The 23457-nt window shown below is 34.9% G+C and overlaps 3 protein-coding genes and 1 pseudogene across 3 annotated transcripts; all 4 read left to right on the forward strand.

Moving 5' to 3' along the window:
• Positions 1-250: 250 nt before the first annotated feature.
• LOC146157621 (calumenin pseudogene) lies at positions 251-1729 on the forward strand (annotated as a pseudogene).
• A 26-nt stretch (positions 1730-1755) lies between these two features.
• LOC146157622 (calumenin-like) lies at positions 1756-3139 on the forward strand. Its single transcript, XM_083388519.1, has one exon. It carries the CDS (start codon positions 1766-1768, stop codon positions 2696-2698), a length of 933 nt encoding a protein of 310 aa, XP_083244645.1. The 5' UTR covers positions 1756-1765; the 3' UTR covers positions 2699-3139.
• Positions 3140-3213: 74 nt separating this feature from the next.
• LOC146157623 (DNA polymerase epsilon subunit 3-like) lies at positions 3214-4195 on the forward strand. Its single transcript, XM_083388520.1, has one exon. It carries the CDS (start codon positions 3222-3224, stop codon positions 3654-3656), a length of 435 nt encoding a protein of 144 aa, XP_083244646.1. The 5' UTR covers positions 3214-3221; the 3' UTR covers positions 3657-4195.
• Positions 4196-4204: 9 nt separating this feature from the next.
• LOC146157624 (pseudouridylate synthase RPUSD4, mitochondrial-like) lies at positions 4205-12952 on the forward strand. The gene is made up of 7 exons (XM_083388518.1): positions 4205-4642; positions 5665-5836; positions 6508-6712; positions 7320-7445; positions 8445-8569; positions 9635-9829; positions 12678-12952. The coding sequence occupies exons 1-7, from the start codon at positions 4205-4207 to the stop codon at positions 12950-12952; spliced, it is 1536 nt and encodes a 511-aa protein (XP_083244644.1).
• The last annotated feature ends 10505 nt before the right edge of the window (positions 12953-23457 follow it).

Raw genomic sequence — 23457 nt, forward strand, 5'->3', positions numbered from 1 at the left:
TGCTTTATATACTAAAAAAATTAAAGAGTAAACAGATAAACGTGTTGGCCACATGCGTAGTAGATAACATGCAAACTGTGCTAAATAAAGTCTAAACCTTTGTTTTACATTTAATCAAACAACCGATGCTCTTCTAGAATCCTACCACATTTTCGTCCTGGGGTTTATAATTGCTAACATTATTTGGGTAAGAGTGCAAATTCTATAGATTTATGCATAATCTCAAATGACACCTTTTCTTGATATTTTAATTGTATAACTTTTTATTTTAGGGTTATTTTGTTTAATCAGTGCACTTTAGTCTGCACTGTATTATTAATCAATTTGGAATGGATTTGCGATACTTTGTATTGTTCCTAGTTGCCAGCGTGACAATCGGGGCGATTGCTCATCCTCAAAAAGACAGAGTCGTTGATCACCACCTCAGCAACAAAGAACCAGGGTCCCCCGATTACGACCACGAAGCGTTTTTGGGAAAAGAAGATGCCGAAGACTTTAAAAATTTAGACGAAGATGAAAGCAAAAGGCGACTCGGAATTATCGCCGATCAAATCGACAAAGACGGCGACAGTTTAATATCTGAGGACGAGCTTTCGGCCTGGATCACGTTTACGCAGCAGCGTTATATTCGCGAAGATGCCGACAAGCAGTTTGGAACGTACGACAAAGACGGAGACGGAACGATAACCTGGGAAGAGTACAAGAAAACAAGCTACGGCTTCTTGGACGATGAACCAGAGCCACAAGACGAGGAATCGGAACGTCACAGCTATAAGCGAATGATCGAGCGCGACGAAAAGCGATGGAAGGTTGCCGACTCGACCGGGGACGGAGCTTGTTCCATGGAAGAGTTCCGAGCTTTTATGCATCCGGAAGAGTACGCTCACATGAAGGAGATTGTGGTCCAGGAGACTTTGGACGACATCGATAAGAACAAAGACGGAGTTATCGGATTGGAAGAATACATCGGCGATATGCACGACTCTGAAGAAGGTGACCCGCCAGATTGGCTGGAAGAAGAAAAAAAACAGTTCACTGAATTCAGAGATAAAAACAAAGATGGACATCTTGATTTTCAAGAGGTTAGAAAATGGATTTTGCCGGAAGACCACAATTATGCCAAATCAGAAGCCCAACATCTGATACAAGAAGCTGACTCCGATAAAGATGGCATGCTTTCCAAGGACGAAGTGATAGACAATCATAAAATATTTGTCGACAGCCAGGCCACTGATTTCGGTGAAGCATTAAATCGACATGACGAGTTTTAAACTATATTTGCACATTCTTCAATGGTTTAAAAGTTTAGTTAGAACATTTTTTGTCTTCCTTAACCCAGCGGTTTTTAATTACAGTCAAAATGAAGCCTGATTTATGAACAATTATGTAAAAGTGCGGTTTATGTTATGTATTGTAGCAATTCTAAACTTAATTACTATAATGTAGCAATTTGAATTTGTAAGCCCAGCCTGTGTTTGTTTTTCATATTATACACAACATTGAAGTTTCACAAGTGTATTTGTTGTTTCATATTTGTGTATTGTTCTGTAGTTGAAGTTTCAAAGTGCCTTTAGCCTAAAACTACCAACTGTTATTATAGTGAACATGAATTTTATATTGTGCAATAATTCCTAAAGTGTGTATAACATTCAAAAAAACAAAATTACCAATTTACAGTATAATTATTTTTAATGTGGTCTATAATGTTGCAAATGCCATTGTTATTCAGGTATTAGGAAAATAGAGTTAGCTAGGTTAGGTTACAATGTTTAAACTTGGAATTTTATGTCTGGTGTTCGGGTTGGCGCTTGCTGCCGTGACAAAAAAAGATCGCGTTATCGACCAAAAATTAAGCGACCAGACCCCCGGCTCACCAGACTACGACAGTGAAGCTTTTTTGGGTAAAGAGCAAGCTCAAAGCTTTAAGGACCTTTCACCAGAAGAAAGCAAAAGACGTCTTGGCGTTATCTGCGATAAAGTAGACGATGACGGTGACGGTAACATCACAAAAGAGGAGCTCAGCAAGTGGATCGTTTTCACACAAACACGATACATTCGCGAGGACGCCGAGAAGCAGTTCGACTCACACGATGGCGACAAAGATGGAAAAATCTCCTGGGATGAATACAAGAAATCTACTTACGGCTTTTTAGACGATGAGGATGTAAAACATGAGGATCCGGGAGAATTTACTTATGCACAAATGATGGCTCGTGACGAACGACGCTGGAAAAAAGCCGATCAAAATGAAGACGGACACTGCGATGTCTCAGAGTTTAAGACCTTTCTGCATCCCGAGGAATTTGATCACATGAAGGACATTGTTGTCTTGGAAACGCTTGACGACATCGATAAAGATAAAGATGGATTCGTGTCGTTGGATGAATACATCAACGACATGCACAAGGCTGAAGAAGGTGTTGATGAACCAGAGTGGGTCGATATTGAACGCAAGCAGTTTAGTGAGTACAGGGACACAAACAAAGACGGAAAAATGGATGTGAGCGAACTGCGACAGTGGATCATGCCGCAAGATTACAATCACGCAGACGCTGAGGCAAATCATCTTATCTACGAAGCGGACGACAATAAAGACGGAGTACTTACTAAAGATGAAATAATTAACCACCACGATAAGTTTGTCGGATCACAGGCGACCGATTGGGGTGAAGCTCTTACACGCCACGACGAATTTTAATCAATTCTTGTTATGACCTGACCTTGTATAGACTTCTAACATGGTGTCATTTTTTGCACTGAAAAAATTTCAGTCCTGTTTTGTTGATTATAATGTTGCAAAAGTTTATTTTACTTTATTTATAGAAGTAGGAAATCATAGTACAAAATACTGATGTTGCCTTTTTTATAGATTTACTGCCTAAGAAATTGATCAAATTTTTTCCACCCAGTGAACTATCATGATTGTTTTTTTCACTGGTTATGAAGCAGTGTAAATATTATCACTACCAGCATACGTTTAGCCTTTTCCGTAAAACTTGTGTATTCTAGTACAGTTTGCCTTCGTTTGATATTTTCTACTGAAGTGTTTTTTTCTATGTTTCAAAATAAAATTGTGCCTTTTTCAATCAAATATTTGAACAGTATTAATTTGAGCCGATGTGTTGATATCGTATGTTCACCAAACACCTAAATACAATGCTATATACATTTTTGCTTTAGAAATATAAAAACAATCTTAAAATAAAAGTATAAGGAATAAAATGGCTGAAAAACCAGAGGACCTTAACCTACCAACTTCAGTTATAACAAGGATAATTAAAGAAGCCCTGCCCGATGGTGTAATAATGTCTAAAGAATCAAAGGCAGCTATTTCCAAAGCTGCAAGCGTGTTTGTTCTATACTGTACCTCTTGCGCTAATAACAATGCAATGCAGTACAAAAGAAAAACTCTAAAAGACATAGACGTTTTCAGCGCCTTAGATGACATGGAGTTCGGAAATTTTGTTCCTGAATTGGAGCAACTTTTAGAAAACTTTAAAAAGGAGCAAAAAGGCAAGAAAGTTGCGTTGGAAAAGCGCAAAAAAGCCAAAGAAGCGAACGCTAATTCTCCTAACAAAACTGAAGAAGATGTTGAAATGAAAACACCGGTCCCAGAATCTGAAGCAAATGAAACTGATTGTATTGTTATTGAATAATAAAAACATAACCTTGCTATTACACTGCCACTCCAAATAATAAATTTGTAACAGTTTGTTCACCTAAGGCTTGAATAACTTAAATACATAATTTTTAGAGCTTGCGACTTGAATTTCAAAGCCCATGCTGAAGGAGTGAGCATTTTTTGATTTAAAAAGTGAATAAAGGTTATTCATGATGTGCAAAAATACTACCAACTTTAGTATGGGTTTGGTATCTATTCTATATCGAAAATATAGACTAACTTTAAAATTCTGTTTTTTTACTCTGTTGTTAACTTGCATGTTAGTCCAATGTGAACAGAGCTCTATTTTACTGTAATCCAACATACATAAGCAATATGTAATAACTTAATATTAAAATTCAATTCACATTGACCAAGTTTAAACTAGAGTTAAGTAATTTTTTAAACTTCAATTGGTTTCACTATATAGAACATTATTATAAACAATATTGTGGGTATTTTTTTACAAATGTGCATTTTGGTTGATGCAGTTTTAGGGGGCATCATTGTAAATTCTTATTTTGTACTTTTGCAGCGATCAATATGCTGGAAAAATGCATCTTAGTAAGATGCCTAAACTGGCAAAGCACTGCTGCTCGTACTAGGATGCTAAGCCAAAGGATATCACTTTTTAGAAATTTAAAGAATCCTGCTTGTTACGAAGCCAGTTCAGTTCCAAACGTTTATAAAAACTCAAATGCAGCGACTCATGTTGCTGTAAGGAACTTACGATTGCGATCTAGAACAATAGAAAAGCAAGTTTCAAATGAAAGCTGGGACCCAATGGTTTTTGAAAATGATAACGAGCCTGAAAAAGATCGCCACCCGAAAAGGGTTCTACCTCCAAAAAAGGAAAAAACTGAACGATTCTCCGTAGAAAATGCTGATTTCTTACAATCTGGTGATAAAACACAAAAGCGGAAAAGGACGGGAATGGATCTAGCTCAAAAAATGAGAGAACAAAAAAGAAATGCAGACCAAGTAAGTGTAAAGTTGCTAGCACCAGGGCTGCAGAGTTTGTTTGCTGAATTTGGACTCGATTAAGAATGCGTAAAACTACGTGTGCATGCAGAGTACCAAATTTTTAAATTGATAAGGCCACAAACAAAGTTGTGCACTGAGATTGAATATTTTTTAACTATGTATTGTGGGTGGATAATTTATATGAGTTGCTTAAATGGCTAAAATATAGGCTGTAGAGTTGGAACTGGACTCATTTTAAGTGACTCTGTAGCCACTCGTTCGATACGGGTTGATATAGGTGTCTATCTGATACCGAATTATTACAGAAGGTTAAGCATTTATTAGCGATTCAATGCAGTAGTTCTACCAAAGGTGATTTTATCAAAACACAATAGGTTTATAACTTGAGGTAGCTAAACTTCTTAGCGCTAAATTGAACTTTGGCCTAAAAATATTTGGCATTTCAATTTCATCTGTTTTGCTTGTTTGACCAATGTAATTTATTCTTATTTGGTATCAGATCGCGAAACTTATGTCTAAAATATTGGTATCTCTATAAAATGTCAACTATCGGACATCCCTTGATATATAACAGAGTGTTGCTCTTCCAGCAGTATATATAATAGATCGACGTTTCGACGTGCTATACAGAACGTCTTCATCAGGATACTGACGTTACATGTAAAACAGATTCCTTATATTCCTTATAAATAAGGAATCTGTTTTACATGTAACGTCAGTATCCTGATGAAGACGTTCTGTATAGCACGTCGAAACGTCAATCTATTATATATTCTGCTGGAAGAGCAACACTCTGTTTAATATTATGCCTGGCAACAATAGCTTATTTCATCCCTTGATATGAATTACAATACACTTTTTTTAATGTGTGATGCAAATTTCAAGTCATAACTTAGTATAACCTTTCCTAATCCCGCAGTACTTAATTATTCTTATAAAGAAATATACTGTGTTTGTTTACAAACTCGAATTTATCTGGGTGTTCTTTTTGCTAAAATGACTTTTTCTTGTTTATATAGGTTGAAGCAAAAGAGATGGACAGTGGATTAAAAAAAGCCATTCATGCTCTGCGTCGACCAAATTTAAATTATCTAAAAGATGAAGAATTGGCAAAATTGATCAGGAAACATGTAATTTATGTCGACAAAAAGCTAGTGATTTTTAACAAACCTTATGGACTAGTTGCTCATGGTAAGATGTATACTTATTGGCGACTTTATTAGATTATAATCTAAATTTATTGGGTAAAAACATTATCAAATTGCCAACAATTTAACTATGTTGTGAAAAGTTCCTCTGAAATATTATTTGAAATTGTAAAAATATATAAAAAAGTATTAAATTAATTTGTTGAAAATCTAAATAGGTTGTTGAAATCTTTTATTGGGTTTGTGAGAATGTTTAAGCATGTCCTGTTAAGCTCAAGGTTACAGTACTCTGCGAATGTTTTTGGCCAAGTTTCTATTGAGTTTTGTACATGTTTGTTACTGGTATGTAATAATAATAACACTTTGCTAACTTCAGTGGTTCCCAAACTCTGGTGTCCTTAGACAGCGGACCAATTGGAATCCTTTAAGTAGTTTCAAGGAGCCTGCAAATCGATATTTGTTAGTCCTAACCCAACCCTTAAAGGTTGAAAATATTGACAAGCGCTGATTATACTTTGATTTTGATAGATTATGGATAAAGCAAAATACTTTGGTTTGGTAGATTAAAGATGTAAAACAATTTAAAACAATTTTTATCTCTTTTTTTGTTGTAACATAATCTTCATGTCTTTGTATATTTTGTAAAACAATCTTGATGTCTTGTATTTTATTAAACAAATATTTAATGTATTTTTATTTTTTTGTGACCTATAGATGGTGATGGAACACAACAGAGCATTAAGAATGTACTTCCGATGGTTTCTAAGATGGTTTATGGGGTTAAGACCAAGATTCCACTTACTATGTGCCACAGACTTGACCAATATGCAACTGGAGTCCTCGTTTGTGCTGCAGATAGCGACATGGCATCCCATGTCATGAAGATGATGCGATTGCACCTTTGTGTTCGCAAATATTGGTAGGTTATTTATAGGTAGGCTGCATACAGAAGATTCCATTTTCCTTATAAGCACACAATATATATTTCAAGAAAAAAAAGCCTTGAAATGATGGTTGGTTTAAAAGTGGTGTGTAATTGCAACAATATGACTGATTGCATGATTGATCAGCAAAATAATACATAAAAACACGCACAAACATTTTTTGGAAGATACCAATTGGCATTTTTGTGTCTAATGAGTATAAAATTTAATCGTACTTGTTTTTAACTTTTTTGTATTGACTTGGTTTCTGTCTTCGTATTTCAATTACTCTACAATACTAGAGCAATGTAAAACGGATAAATATATAGATTAAAGTCATCCTTAATTGTCAGTTGTGCTGATCTTACTGTCCCTAGACACTACACATGCACTTTTTAGCTATATATATAGTATAAATAGATTTGTCTTGGTCCGAATAATAAAGTAAAAAAATTCAGTTTTGTTGTGTACGCTATATTGGCAATTTTACCAACAATGCATTCATTGATGGTTCATTTCAATCATATGAAAATGTGTTCCATTTTGAAATTTATTTTTAATTGTTTATAATTTTATGACTGTATTGTTACAACATGTTTTCAGGGCAGTAGTGGTCGGTACACCAGACCCTATGGAAGGTGTAATTGACATTCCTATCGGCCACACAGTATCCACTGATCGAACTACTGGCAAAGAATACTCAAGAATGATAACTAGACCAGATTTCAGGTGAGACTGATTGTTTGTAGAATCGTATACACAGTGTTTATATTTTCCAGGAATTCCCACTTTTCCAGTTATTTTTCTCTAATGCAACCAGGTTTGCAATAAATGTTCAAATAGAAACAGAAATACAGAACAAAAAAATTACCATGATCACATACTTGTTTATTATTAAATTAGGAATGCTTACAGTAAGCCAATATTTTTTTTTAATGTTGCTAAACTTTATATATTTAAAGATTTTTTGGCTCTAAAAGTGAAATCAAATACTAATCGGTCACGGATAAGTTTGGACCTAACAAAATAAAACAATATTCCACATGTGACAGAGAAAATTGTAATTACTATGACGAATATGTGCCCCAGGTCTGAGTTTGTACCTCCCTACCCTACTGAAACCCATGTTGTGATCTATTAAATCTTAAATCCTATCTTTATGTTTTATCAACTTTTCAATTTCAAATTGTTTACAAATATTTACAACAAGATAAATATATATGTGCTTTTGAAAATCCTAACTGCGTAACAGATTACTTTGTCAAAAACTATGCAATGTGCTTGGAAATGTCCATGTTCCCAACACATTGGTGGCACTAACACGTGATTTTAAACATATATCTATCTATGGTATACAATTATATGTAAATATTATGGGGATAATAAATTTACTTGTAAGCTATAATATACTGTTGGTGCATATCCTTAGCATTTAATATATTCACCACACTATGCTGCAACACTTTCAAGGAGTGTAGTGTTAACAGATATTGATTTGCATCCAATTTTGTATATTGAATATATATATATATAATAGACCATACAAAAGCATCGTGATCCCAAATTTGACATTGGATGGCATATTATAGCTGAACTTCCTAGTTTGGTTTCAGATTGGCACCGATAGCACTCTAGTATCAGACAAGTAGTGATACTACAACTTGTCATTGTGGGCTCCATATTACATCAGCTAACACCCTTAAATATAAATATATAAATTTTTTGTAGATACGACCTGATGACAGGTGACGAAACACAACGTCGTCGCACCCAGGGTTCGCCAGCCGTCACAAACTACAGGGTTATCGACTTTAATCGGGGGCTTTCATTGATCGAGATGCAACCACTGACGTGTAAGTGAGGACTCTGCGCCATAAGGCTAAATTAAGAACAACAAGACCAGCCAGGACTAATACTGTCTAAAGTGAAATATGTCCTTATCCCGGAGGAATAAGACCTAAAGTGTGAGGGTAAAGCCTATAACCTTTTACCTAACCAGAAACCCCACCCTTACATTTATCACTAACTTCTCCCAATAATTTCAACCCTAACATAATTTGTAACCCCAAACAGGGGAAAATAGCGGTGCGGTAACATTCAAAATGGGGGCCCACAAAAGTTAAAATCAAAACAACTGATGGTGACCCCCAATATACCCACACTAGTCTCTCCCTACTGTTTTAAGCATTATTTTGATTGACTTATTCCTACAAGTCATGATATTATACTGTCATAAGTTGGCTCAGGTAATGTTATTTGCAAAATCAGTTTCAATTCATTAAACTTTTGTACATTTTTGCTGGAAATAAAGTTACCCAGTTTTCTTGTGTGCCACTTTAAAACATTAAATTGCTTAAAAGCTGCGTTTTAATACAGGGTAGCCACAAAGTATTTTAATTGATTCGTGCATTAAAATGTTTTTTATCGAAAGTTGTTGAATAGTCTTTATAACTTATGTGTTATGTAAGTGCGGTTTAAAAAACATTTAATATTGTGTTATGGCCAAGGCATTTATACTGAACATTTTGTTTTCGAAATATATTAAAAAAACGTCAAGCAATCCAGTTTTAGGTCTTTTAAGGCTAATTTTGCATTTTTTCTAAAGTCTTTGACATTTTTTTATAAAACTGTTTGGCAACCCTGTAATGTGTTAATATTCTTGTAACGAAAATAAAGATGTTTAGGCAGTTTTTCGCAAAACTTGTTTTACTTTCTTCCAGTGGCAAAACACCTACTTTTTACAATTAAGTAGTAAAATAATGTTGGTTTTCCTTAGTAATAAAAAACAGCATATTTTGCAACTATAACTATAATACTGCAAACTGATTAATAAGCATAATATGTGTCTCCTGATATACCTTGGTCTGTTTCTCATGCTTATATCATGCACATTTTGTCATTTTTTGTAATATTTTCAGCGGCAAAACACCAACTGAGGGTCCACACGGCCGACGGGCTTGATTGCGGGATCCTGGGTGACCACAAGTACGCCAAGATGGGGTCCCTGGCCCCCCAAACCCTCCCCCCGGGGGTTCTGAAGCGGTTCAACATAACACAAGAAAAGACAAGAAATATGCCGATGCACTTTCACCACCATTCCATATTAATACCAGGTTTGTGTAGCTTTAAAATGTTTTGTAAATAATTATACAAACTTTAAGCCAGTGAATCGCAACCTGGTTCATGTCATACCACTAAGTTTTTTAAGATTTTTTCCCAAATTTTGATGTATGATACTTATTGATACGAAAACCAAAGTCTTTAATGTTTCCTTTTTGACAGATTGTTTTGAAATTTGGCTAACATTTTCAGATTTACACCATTATTATGCACAACTTACTAAAGTTACAGTTTAAGCCTTAAATAGACAACCCTATTTAACTAAAGCTACACTTGGTCCCCTTATTGAAAATAGCCGTAACGGTGACGTCATAAAGCATAGCTGGATCACTGCAACAAATGGCACATAAAAACAATCTTTTAAATGACAGGTGCTTTGGGTACCTCTACTGCTAAACTTAGTTCGTTTACAACCCCATGCGAATTGTGGATTGGCAGCTACTAGCTGATATGTCCACTTCTGTTCTAATTTGTTTTGCAATAAAGTCTTCTGCCTTTAGGTCGCCCCACATCTATTTATTGATTAAACTTTTTGTTGAACTAATTAGCATTAATTTTATAATTGTATAATTATGGGCTCATTTATTCTAGTAATCTGCAACTCATTAAAGATTCTGTTTTGTTTAGACATTTACATATCAATATTCAAAGAAGTACAATTATACACACGAAAAGTGACCGTTAAATTAATATATAGACATGCCATACGTAACCGTAAAACATTTTGCACACCAAGTTTAAGAAGCCTGGCATAAATAAACACCATACTGTATTAACATTATGTTGGTGTTTCTAATTTTGGGCCAAGTGTTATAATGTGCATATGCACTTTTCTAATTATCCGGTTTTTAGGTTAAAATCCCACAAGCATAGAAATAGGTTTAGACCTGTTTTAAACCATGACGTGTTTTATAAAAAATAAACCCAACCCCAGCTGTCTATTAACTATTGTTACCGTAATGTTCCTACTATTCCATATGCCTATTGTTTTTAACAGCACACTTCCCAACGTTGCAAATGCATTGTTAAAATTGAGTGACAACGCTGTTTCTATTTGCTTTCCAAATCCCTGTTTAAACGTATAGTCCAGTGTTTCTCAACCTTTTTTACTTGGGGGCGCAACTAGAGACGTATGAAAACGTGGCGGTGCACCTTACGATTTTTTGATATAAATTTTTGAGGTGTACCGGTATTTCTCCTAAATTGCCTGCATTTTGTAATTACATGGCTTTTTTAGTTGCATATTTTTAAGAAGACTTCCAGCCTTTGAGACTAAAAACTTTATTTTGTCCATTAAACTCTTAATCCAATTAATTTTGGACTTATTTCGAGATGGTTTTTCCTTTCGCTCGCGGCACACCCATCAGCCTCCCATGGCGCACCGGTTGAGAAACGCTGGTATAGTCCCTAGACAGGCAACGTGGCCCGTAGGAGGTGTTTGTATTGTTATCCTATACACGTGTGCTTATCACTGGAATCCAAGTTTATTTAAACGCCACGTATGTGACAGCAACAAGACAATTATAGACCCACGTTGCTCAGTCGACTGCCATTGGCCAACCACATTGCACGTATGCAAGGCTAGAACTGTATGATTTGAAACCAACATTTTCCGTAGGTAGATCGACCGATATTCCCAAAAGCGATAGCCGAGTTTTAACCTGAGATACAGTTTTGGCGCTAATTTCTTAAACATATTGTTCATAACATTAAGTTTGTTCTGATCAGGCGGCAGCCTTACGACTGAAGAAAACCCTTAACAACAATTAATTCAATAATGTGTTTTTTCTGCCTACAGTTATCCGGTCCAAAAATTTGAGAGCACTGATGTAAACATTAAGTTTGATCAAACGTCTTTTGATTCAGCCAGTTTGACACTTGTCCCTATAACTTTACATGTAAATGTATATATAGTTAAACACCACCAAATTAACATTTTAACAGTCTATCGTCAACTAAGATGTTTCAAACTTTGTTTGTTCGAATCCCTTCCCTAAACAAATCAGAAATTAACAATTGTCTCATATTAATTTTCCAAGTAAACAGCTTTTAAACAATCATTTTCTATTGTTTCCGATGCAAAGTTTTCAAACAAACATGTTACTATTCATAAGAAATCTCCTGGTAAATTTACATTTTATTAAGTTATTGCCAACTATAAAGGTTTGTTGGTTCAAATTTCTCCCAAAAAAAACATTTAGTTTACAAGCTAGTTCCATAGTTATTATTGACGAAGTTCACTTTCCATTTAACGGATGTATTTCGAACCCTCTATGTGCAAACCTTTCTGATCGATCTTTTTAATACACGTTTGAATTCCAAACTACTTCCGTCCCATTGGTGTAGATTTTACATTCCAACAAGCTATAGTAAACTATAAGGGTTGTTTGTACGAAAACCTCCCCAAAATGATAGTTTTTAAACGAGCTGTTTCCATAGTTGTAAGACCCTTAACATTTTCGTTTAAGTTAACTTTCCATTTCAACAGACGTTTTCCCAACCAACAAGCGTCATCTTATCGCCCTCGCTAAACTGCCCACGCACATTCACCGTAAAATCTTATATTTATTTTGCATCGTATCCTCGTCGATTCTACCCTAGTATCGAAAAAGTTCCGATAGTAAACACTTGACATCGTGTATCGGCTCCGACGATCAGATATTTATGACATTCCTTATGGATATATACAGGAAACATTTTTATAAACTTATATTCCAACAAGCTATAGCAAACTATAAGGGTTTATTAATACGAATACCATTCAAAAATGACAGTTTTTAAACGAGCTAATTCCATAGAAAACCTTAACATTTGCGTTTAATTGTACTTTCCATTCAACAGACGTTTTCCAAACCAACAAGCGCCATCTCATCGCCCTCGCCAAACTACCCACCCACATTCACCGTACTATCAACATGTTCAACCTGCAGCCCGGCATACCATCCGGATGGAACGTCAGGAGCCTGAGGAGCGAAAAGTCGGCCGTTCCGCTCGACCCGTCAAGTGAACTCTACCGTGACCCGACCGCTCAACCGGAACCGATTGACATGGACACCGAGGAAAAATGCATTAAGGTCTACAAGCCACAGGTTAAAGTCAAGTACCAAAAGTGGTGACGTCATCCCTTGAAGCTGCGTGACGTCACTGCCTGAAACTGAGTGACGTCAGATGACGTCATTCATGTGGCTGGTTGTATAAGCCAAGCGCTGGATAGAAGGCCAACGGGTTTGGAATCGACGTTTTACTGCGTGTATCGTGTTTAAGGGATATCGGTTATTACCTGTTTTATCCTGTTACCCGATATTTTTGCCAAAATGTATCGTCATCCGATCCGATATAAAGTGACGTCATTGCCAAAGCCAAGTGGGCGATATTAATTAGGCTAAAACGAAAAAGGCTATTATTTTTAGCGATTTGTTTAACAGTTGCTTTTGCCTTTGAATCCTGGTTTACTAGGAAATTTACTTCTCAAGGTTGAAAAAGCTGTAACAGACCGCAAACCATCCTAAAATTTTTGAATCAGTTTTGCATCGGAGGTGCTAATACTATATTTTGTATCGGGTATCGGATTTCTTGTAAAGTCGTCTAGTTTTTTTCCCAATTTGAATTTTGCCGATTTTGAAATGTGTTTTTGATTGACTCTGGTTTATTTATCATACAATATAATTGAGGGATCGCGCAAGTTATCGAAAACTTAAAAGGTTGAGAACTTTTATTTGCTCAATGCTCGCCAGTTAAGCTGGAAACATGTATTAAAGCTGCCATTAAAGCTGTTTTACTGTTACTGTTACACTTCAGAATCGACCGACTACTTAGCGCTGTTTTTGTCCGTCTCTTTCCGATTTGTACGATTTAATCTGTCTGGATACCTCACCAATACTGCTGTTGACATCATTTCCCTATCATGCCGTATTTTGAATTTCTGCATTAAACTGCCAAACTGCCCTATTGCTAAAAAATTATGAGGATTTGTCTTTCTCAAGCTGTCAATCTATTTTGAGTAGCAACGATTACCCTTTTTATTCTCTGCATAATAACAGTGATTCGCCTGCTCGTATCGTACCTTTACTTCAACGTGGTACTGTCATTCAGTTCGTTTATTCGTGAACTTTGCAGTAAAATAAATGAGCATTTTGAATAAAGCCATAGCGGTTTATATAACATTAGCAGTGTGTTTAAAGGCGGAAAAGAGTTGAAATGTTTTAGTGTAAGTGAGTCTTCTCAAGGTGTAAAAAAACACACTTACAGTCGAGTCTGCACTTTTTACAAGATCTTTGGTGTGCAGCGTCAATTTTTTTGAAATTAAAGTTTTATGCACGCCTGAGGTTCGAAAATCTAGTGCATCAACATTTTTTCTGAAATGTAGCTGTGCAAGTTACTAAACTAGGCGTCCCAGAGGGTTCATGAACCTCGGTTTAAGAACGTGGACGGAATTTTCCCAAAATTAACAAGTAAAACTCATAGTTACAAACATGATAAAAACAGGATCAGACGTTTTGTTTAAAAGGGAAATATACTTCGCCAAGTGGCATCATCAGTTCCTGCAAGGGTACAAATAATTGTTAATATACGCGTCAGCGGAGCAGTGATCGACTGGCTAAAACCTGCCGCCGATGGTTTTGGATTCTATAAAGATACACCCTATTGTTGTTACCCAAAATTATTTTCGCTTAATTAAATCGTACATATATCTTCTTAGTTATTTGTGATACGAAGTGATTCTTAACCTTGTCAATTTTTCGTTGTACCCCAAATCGCTCACCGGTAAAAACAACCATCTACCACATTTAATTTTGATACATATTAGCCAACTTTGTAAGAAAAAATTAAAAAAAAAAGTTTTTTATCTGATTGTTAAATCGAGGCTTTAATCACATTAGTCGATGTTAAATTTATACCAAGGTCAAACAAATGTATTTAATTGTTCTTGACAGTAACTAACATCAGGTTGAAAAAATGCTGGCCGTGTCTTGATCTGGAGCGGTGTCGGATTTGGGACTCGACGGATTCGATTTGTTTTGCTGAAACCGGACTCTTAAAACTATAATAAACCACGAAAAATAACTGTCTTCTGATAAAGAAAGAAGCAAAGACCCACCTGATAATATCGTTTTAAGTTGGTGGTTATGAATAATAGTGAGTGATCCACAACTAACGATTTTTATAAGTCAGGTTCTGATCTGACACATTTTAATTCAAAACAGAAATTGTTTTTTTTTCAGGGATTATGACCCTGTGTAATCAACTTTGTAAATTTATATAAACTTTTTTGGGAAAACATTGGTACTTTTCATCGCAAAAAGACAATCTCAGAACGAAACTTACAAAACCAATAGGAGCTTTGTTTTTCACCATTAGGATTCGGGTAGAATATTTTATTCGAAAAAAACTTCTATCACCAAATATTTAAAAATATTTTTTGGAATAATCTCAACCAGCAGAAGCTCAGCGCCGCAAAACTATATAACAATAAATTTAACAAATATATCAACGCGGCACGCCGTGGCAACTATTTTGGTAATCCATTTAGTTTTACCTCGAAAAAAATCGTAAATTTTTAATGTCCATCGCAAAGATTAGAGAAAAACGAGAAAAATGAATGTTGTTTTTTCATTTTTCAAGAAGATAAGCTGTAGACAATTTCAAACTTAGAAAAAAATATTTTTTAGAAAACACTTCTTCGAATATCTTAAACTGAAAAATATACGTTGATAAAAACGATCGTTCTATTCCTGTCAGTAAGCGAAAAATCAGATCGGAGCCGATACCCGATGACGAGTGTTAACTAAATAACTAAAATTTAAAACAACAACCAAATCCATACTTAGTTACCCACCACCACCACAAACTGAAGGTTTAAACATTTGCCTCTTACACTTACTTACTTGCTGCTTGTTGTACCACCAGAAACCAAAGGTTTAGCTTCCGCAAGGGCTAGGCTTGCATTATTACTAACCTTCTTGGCCAATGGAAAGAACTGAGGGAACTTACATTCTATCAGTTACCTTCACCATTGCAGGATAAAAATTATAAAAAAAAAAGTTATTTTTTATTCAGGAGCCGAGAGTTTGTAACAGTCCTGGCCTGAAGTTTTCTTTAAATCAATCACAATTTAATAAAACGCATTGAAAAATGTAAAATAGAGAATAATTTTATTAATTATTGCTACACTTTCGACCAACAAACGAAAGTTTTATCACACAGTTTATAACTTTAATTTAACACACATCTGCCTATTACACCCGACTTGTGGCTTTTGGGCGCAGCAAATTGCTCCCGTTAAGAGCTTCACTGGATGGGAATGTGTTTGCTGTCACTTGTTGCTTAACTGCTTCAGGTTTTGATGGTGAGCTACACATAGGATATCTGATACTGTCAGATTAAATAATAATGAATGCTGAATGAATTTATCCGCTGACAAATATTGAAAATTTTTTTTCAAAAATTCGAAAAATTAAAAAAAATCGAAAATACTTTTGGCTTTATTTTAAGTGTTAGGGGGTTGAAACTTTACCATGTTGTTTCTACGCCCAAGGCGCATCTACATACCAAGTTTCATCCAAATCGGAGAAGATCGATTTTTTAAATATGCTAAAAATCGCGCTTTTTCTGGTAATTTTTATAAAAAATGTTAATTTTATTGGGAATTATAAAGATTTATACAATAAAAATGTCACCATTCGATTCATATTGTCCTAACGCATCTTTGGTGAAAATTTCAGCCAAATCGGAGCAGGTCGAAAAAATTTCGAAAAAAATCGCTGGTATATGAGCGTCGAAATTCGCCAATTTTGTCGATTTAGCCTTATGTTATAAGATTGGGAATACTGATGATGTGAAATGCGCTGTAACAAATAGCCAAGCGTAATATCAAACAGACAAATCCCGTAAATATAAAACAGCCAAACCCCGTAAAAATGTGTAATAGTACTGACCTGACATTTACAAGTTAGCTTGTTTTTGAGAGATTATTGTGCTTTGTTTTTTTTGTAAATCCAACTGCATATGAACTGTGTATATTCACCAGAAGTCTTTTAACCACCGATCTTCAGAATCCACAAACGCTACTGTTTTTCATAAAATGACTTCAGAATGTATAAATGATAATTTGCGGTTTCTCCGAGTGCGTTTGGACAAACTGCCAATATTTCGGCTCGCTAAAAAAAAAATGTTTAAAAAAAAAATTTTTCGATACTACAAAAAACATTTTTTTGTAAGATAGTTTTTTTTTAATGTAAGTTCATTTTTTCGAATATACTCGTTTTTTAACTTTGTTTAGTGGATTTTTTTGTTAAGTTGTTATTTAGTAGGCGCGATATTTCTAGAGTATAGACTTCTTCTGCCAAGAGTGGTTGTTTAGAAAAACACGTTTGATTAAAAAAAACAGTTTTCTTTAATTTTACACGTTCCGATGTAACATAACAACCTTCCATAACAATGATTCAATCGACACAACGCCGCAGTCTTATTCCGACAACCATTCCAAGTATAAACCAAACTCGAAGTTACTTAACTTCGTGCAACGTACGAGGACCTCTTACGCAAGGTTTAATTAAAAACTCGTGTGAACCTTCAAGACCACTTGACAGACCTGTCAGGCGCCTTTATTAAAGCATGAACTTCATTTAAGTAATCTTCGATTAACCTTTCGTTTGTTGGTTTGCGACGAAAAGCTTAATTTCTCGGAAAAAATCACTCTTAGAATATTTTAATTAATCATAGCTACACTTTCGACCAACAAACGAAAGTTTTATCACACAGTTTATTACCTTAATTTAACATACTGTCATCAGTGTTTTAACCAGCTAATGACACCCGACTGTTGCTGTTGGGCGCAGCAAACTGCTCCAGTTAAGAGCTTCACTGGATGGAAGTGTATTTGGCAACTCGGTTAAGTGCTCACTGTGACTTGTTGCTTAATTTCAAGTTTCAGCGGTGAATTGAACTATGTGAACTTCACATAGAAAATCTGATATTGACAGATTAAATTATGAATACTGAATGAAATTATTGGTTGTTAAATAATGAGAAAAAATGCGCAGGGATTTCCCTGGCCGGGGAATTCCCGGAGGGGGATTTTTTTTTCAAAAATTAAAAAAATTAAAAAAAATCGGAAAAACTTCAAAGTCGATTTTTAGCTTTATTTTAAGTGTTAGGGGGCTGAAACTTTACCATGTTGTTCCTACACTCAAGGCGCATCTACACACCAAGTTTCATCCAAATCGGTGAAGGTCGATTTAAAAAAAATCGCGTTTTTCGGAGAATTTTTATAAAAAATGTCCATTTTATCGCTAATTATAAATAATTTGACTATATAAGTGTCACCATTGGTTTCACATTGTCCGAAAGCATCTTCTGCGAAAATTTCAGCCAAATCGGAGCAGGTCGAAAAAATTTCGAAAAAAATCGCTGGTATATGAGCGTCGAAATTGGCCAATTTTGCCGATTTAGCCCTATTTTATAAGATAGGGAATACTGATAATGTGAAATGCGCTATAACAAATAGTCAAGCGTTATATCAAACAGACAAATCTCGTACCTAAACCTATTTGTAATAGTACTGACCTGACATTTACAAGTTAGCTTGTTTTAAGAGATTATTGTTTTTTTGTTTTTTTTTAAATCCAACTACAGATGAACTGTGTATATTCACCAGAAGTATTTTAATAACCAATTTCCAGAATCCACAAACGCTACTGTTTTCGAAAAAAAGACTTCTGAATGAATAAATAATAATTAGCGGTTTCTCCAAGTGCGTTTGGACAAACTGCCAGTATTTCGGCTCGCTAAAAATATTTAAAAAAAACGCTTTACGATACTATAAAAAATATTTTTTATAAGAGAGTTTTTTTCAATCTAAGTTTCATTTTTTCGAAGATAGTCGTTTTCAAACTTTGTTTAGTGGATTTTTTTGTTAAGTTGTTATTAGTAGTTGCGATGCTTGTGGAGTATTGCTTTCTGCCAAGAGTGGTTGGTCGTCTACAAAAACGCGTTTGTTTAAAAATGTTTTCTTGGATTTCTACTAGTTCCGATATAACGGAACAATCTTCGAATGAATCATTCAATTTTTAACCAACCAACCTTTACTTTTGCTCAAACTTGAATCGTACGAGCTTGTTCAACGCACGGTCGTGAAACTCAAAAGACCACTTGGTAGATCTAGCGCATTAACTCAAGAGCATAAATTTAATTTAAGTAATCTTCGATTAACATTTCGTTTGTTGGTTTGAGACGAAAAGTTTTATTTCTCGGAAAAATTAATCCTAAAATATTTTAATTAACTATAGCTACACTTTTGACCAACAAACGAAAGTTTTATCACACAGTTTATTACCTTAATTTAACATCTACCTTTTGCATTAGAACCAGCTAATTACACCCGACTTGTGGCTATTGGGCGCAGCAAATTGCTCCCGTTAAGAGGTTCACCGGATGGAAGTGGATTTGGCAACTCGGTAAGTGCTTACTGTCACGTGTTGCTTTATTGCTTATGCTGTGGCGGTGAATTGAACTATGTGAACTACACATAGGAAATCTGATATTCAGATTGAATGATGAATACTGAATGAAATTATTTGTTTTTAAATATTGAGAAAAATCCGTGGGTTTTTCCTGGACGGGGAATTCCCAGGGGAATTTTTTTTTCAAAAATTCGAAAAATTGAAAAAAAATCGAAAAAACTTTGAAGTCGATTTTTGGCTTTATTTTTATTGTAAGGAGGTTGAAACTTTACCGTGTTGTTTCTACGCCCAAGGCGCATCTACACACCAAGTTTTACTCAAATAGGAGAAGGTCGAATTTTAAAAATTACCCAAAATCTCGTTTTTTCGGATAATTTTTATAAAAAATGTCCATTTTCTCGCTAATTACAAAGAATTGAACTGTATAAGTATCACCATTAGATTCATATTGTCCTAACGCATCTTCTGTGAAAATTTCAGCCAAATCGGAGCAGGTCGAAAAAATTTCGAAAAAAATCGCTGGTATATGAGCGTCTAAATTCGCCGATTTAGCCGATTTAGCCCTATGTTATAAGATTGGGAATACTGATCATGTGATATTCGCTATAACAAATAGCCGAGCTTCATATCAAAGCGACAAATTTCGTTCTTATACTTATTTGTAGGCTGCGATAAGCTTTATGTCGTCAACCTCTTTAGAAATCAGCTCGTTTTGTGAAATTGTTTTTTTTTTAAATCCACCTTAAGATAAACTGTATATATAAACCAAAAGTACTTTAACCCCCAAACTTCAAAATCCACAAACGTTACTGTTTTTCAAAAAATGACTTCAGAATGAATAAATAATAATGAGCGGTTTCTCGAATTGCGTTTGGACAAACTGCCAATATTAATATTTTTGTTTTTTTAACTCTTTTCTCTAAGATGTTTTTTGTAGGCCGGTAAGTTTTTTTTTGGTAATTCAAGTTATTCTTTTTTTAACTTAGTCGTTTTTTAACTTAGAGTTTTTTGTTATATTGTTATTAGTTGGCGCGGTGTTTGTAGTGTAGTGGTTTGCTAAGTATGGATATGTACGTCGTGTGTGATTTCTTCTACACATTCTCGATGTGAATGAAGTACAACATCCTCCCTTCTTCTTCCACAATAATCAACCTGCAACCAAACCTTGATCACATTTTACTCATAAACAGTCTTCTTCATACAACCCTTCCAAGTACAAACCAACCTCGAAGTTTCTGAACTTCCTAGATCGGACGAGTAAAGCCACAACCTTCTATTGCGCAAGGTATAGGTCTACGGCTTGGCGATTTTGCGTCAATGTCAAGCAGCACCCAGAAGATCTTGATAGACGTCTCTAAACCTTAAATTTCGTTTTAAGTAATCCTCGATTAAACTTTCGTTTGTTGGTTGGCGACGAAGAGATTAGTTTCTCAGTAAGAGGAACCAAATAGTGGGAATTCAAGCTTTCATAGTTGGAAGCAAACGATTCTGTTGACTAAAAACTTAAAACAGATACTTTTTAACGTTAGTTTTGATGTCTACAAGGTAATGGGTCGTAAAAAATTATTTTGTTCTTTAATTAATGGGTCAGCTAGTAATAATTACGCCTCCGATAAAGCTCATCCGCTACGATATCGCCACTGCACAAACTCAACAACTCAGTTCGTTTACTGTTTACGGAAACCTGTTTTTCGGTGTGACGTAATCTGCGTTTAAACTTTAGTTTGTGGTTGATTCTCGTTAAAATATTTATTTAAATATAATTATTATTGTTACAACGTTTCACGTAAGCGACAACGCACTGTTTTTTTTTTTGTTTTTTTTTATGTTTTTTAAACGCAAAGTTAGGTTCAATGTCGAGGACAAGTGTATATAAATATTCTTTTTTCGATGTAGGCCTATAGGCAAAAAAAAGAATAAAAGCTTTTGGTTATAAAAGAAAAAAAACATACTGCCCATAATTTTTTATATTTTTGAAAATCATAAAAGCGAACGCTGCACATTGCACGATAATAATAATACCAGTGGTCCTTCATTGACTTGGCTATGGCTTCTTTCTAGGTTTGTGGTGCTTTGGCTTACTTCGATGTTCGGCTTGTATTTCAGTTGGACTATTGGCTTCTCTTTTTTTGATGTCGCTACCACCAGAACGCATATTTCTGGTGGCTATTCTCTTGTATTATGTTGTTGTCCTGGTGAAGCCTTTGGGTTCTGTAGGAGCCTGATGGTCTTTCTGTCGTTACATTATCTTCTAATACTAAAAACTTACTATTTTTCCAAAGTTTCCCCCAAAAAATAACCATAATGTGTTTTGAAGACACATTACCTCCACATAAATATTGAAATGTTGTCATGTTCAATCGTATCTTGTAAGACTTATAGCAGCCCGGTGTTTCGTCATCTGTTTGCCCTTTATATTATAAATTATTTAGGCAAAGTTGTCATATAATTGTTTATGATTTTTTTGTATCACCATATCAACTATGTATCTTTAGCTAATGTCCGGAGAGTTTAAGCGTTTGATTATATCAACATATTTCTACACGATAGTAGAAATGTCGGAGAATGTGTTCTAATACCAACTTTTAATATTGGAGTTTACAAGTAAAGGAATAAATGTGCGAAGATATCTTATCCCTAGCTTATTACAAATCTGCCATTTTATTTAAAATTCCCGAATCAAGAGACTTTGGAAGGCATAGGTTGTTATTATTTTTTGCACAAAAGAAACAACCCACGGTAAATGGCCTCTTTATGTAGGCCTATTATAAAATATCTTGCGTAGGTCGGTTGTGGTATCTCACCGCACAGACAACGCTTATATAGTTGCTGTGTAGCCTAAGTATTAGCCTGGTTTGGAGAAATACTGAAAGATGTTTGTTCATCTGTTACTTGCGATTATTAGTGCGAGCTTTATTATGCAGGTTCAAACTATAAAAAGTAAGTTTATATATAAAGCAGTTAAATAACTATTTTATATATAGGCTAAAGCAGTTAAATACATTGATATGGATCATTACACTAAAGTTTATGTGCCACGATGTTCATTTAAATCATTCTAGGTCGTTTTATTTAATTTACGAAAAATATACCGCAATAAAAATAAATTAAATGTGATAAAACCTAAAAACACAGCCTTCATATTGATAGGCTACAGCAGACTTTTTAATACATTCTTACAAATTACAATACGTGTATTAAAATTGTCATTTTTTAAGCGAAGCAAATATGAATAGCTAAGCAAACCCATTTCTCTTCTACAGCTTCGTGTTTTTCGATTTATTCTGAAGACAACAAAGAATTGGAATCTCTTACTTGGGCTGTTGGTGTTCCAAATGTCACAGTTGTAATCGCACCAGACCCGTCTTTCAGCCGTTATGCTATGCGACTATACGTTTAAAGAAATCTGGCAATACTACGTTATCTGTATATTTGCGCTTCTTTGTTTATGATAGAATCTACAAGACAAATCTCGCTCATATTGTGCTGAACAAAACGATGCACAACTTGACTGTGATCTTCCCGAAGCCTAATTTAATAGACGGTCATAATATCAGCTTTGTTAATGCCATAGGGCTTAGATGTGAAACTACATCACCGATACAGCTTAAACGTAAGTTTTAATATATTCATTGTAATATAATTAATAATCGGTGTGGTTAAGACTGATATGGCGTAAAAATGGTAACTTAACGAAATGACGTAAAACAAAAGATTTCTGAAAATACTATATCCAAAACATAGCCTACCGCACTATAGGTTTGGCTGCACATTCCCTAAAATATGCATATATATTTTTACATTTGATTTAACAGACTGCCCAAAGCCTTATGATATAGTTGATACCTTAACTACGCAACAGTTCCGATACAACGACCAGGCATCTGTTCAGTGCAACAACACTTTGTATGTTGATAATGTTTATAAAGATGTTATTGCAAGAAAATTTAACCTCACATGTGGAGCTAGAGCAAAGTGGATTGGACAAAGACCACAATGCTGGAATGGTGAGTTATGTTGAAACCATCTTCCCAAGGCACAGATTTAGGGTGGGCCATCAGGCCATTGCACTATGAATGACATTATTTTGAGCAACTTGTGAATATCATTTACGTGCCTAACGTGACACCTATACTTTTAATTTAAAAGTTTTAGACCAA

This window comes from Ascidiella aspersa, chromosome 4 (genome assembly GCF_963924565.1).
Source record: "Ascidiella aspersa chromosome 4, kaAscAspe10.2, whole genome shotgun sequence".
Lineage (NCBI taxonomy): Eukaryota > Metazoa > Chordata > Ascidiacea > Phlebobranchia > Ascidiidae > Ascidiella > Ascidiella aspersa.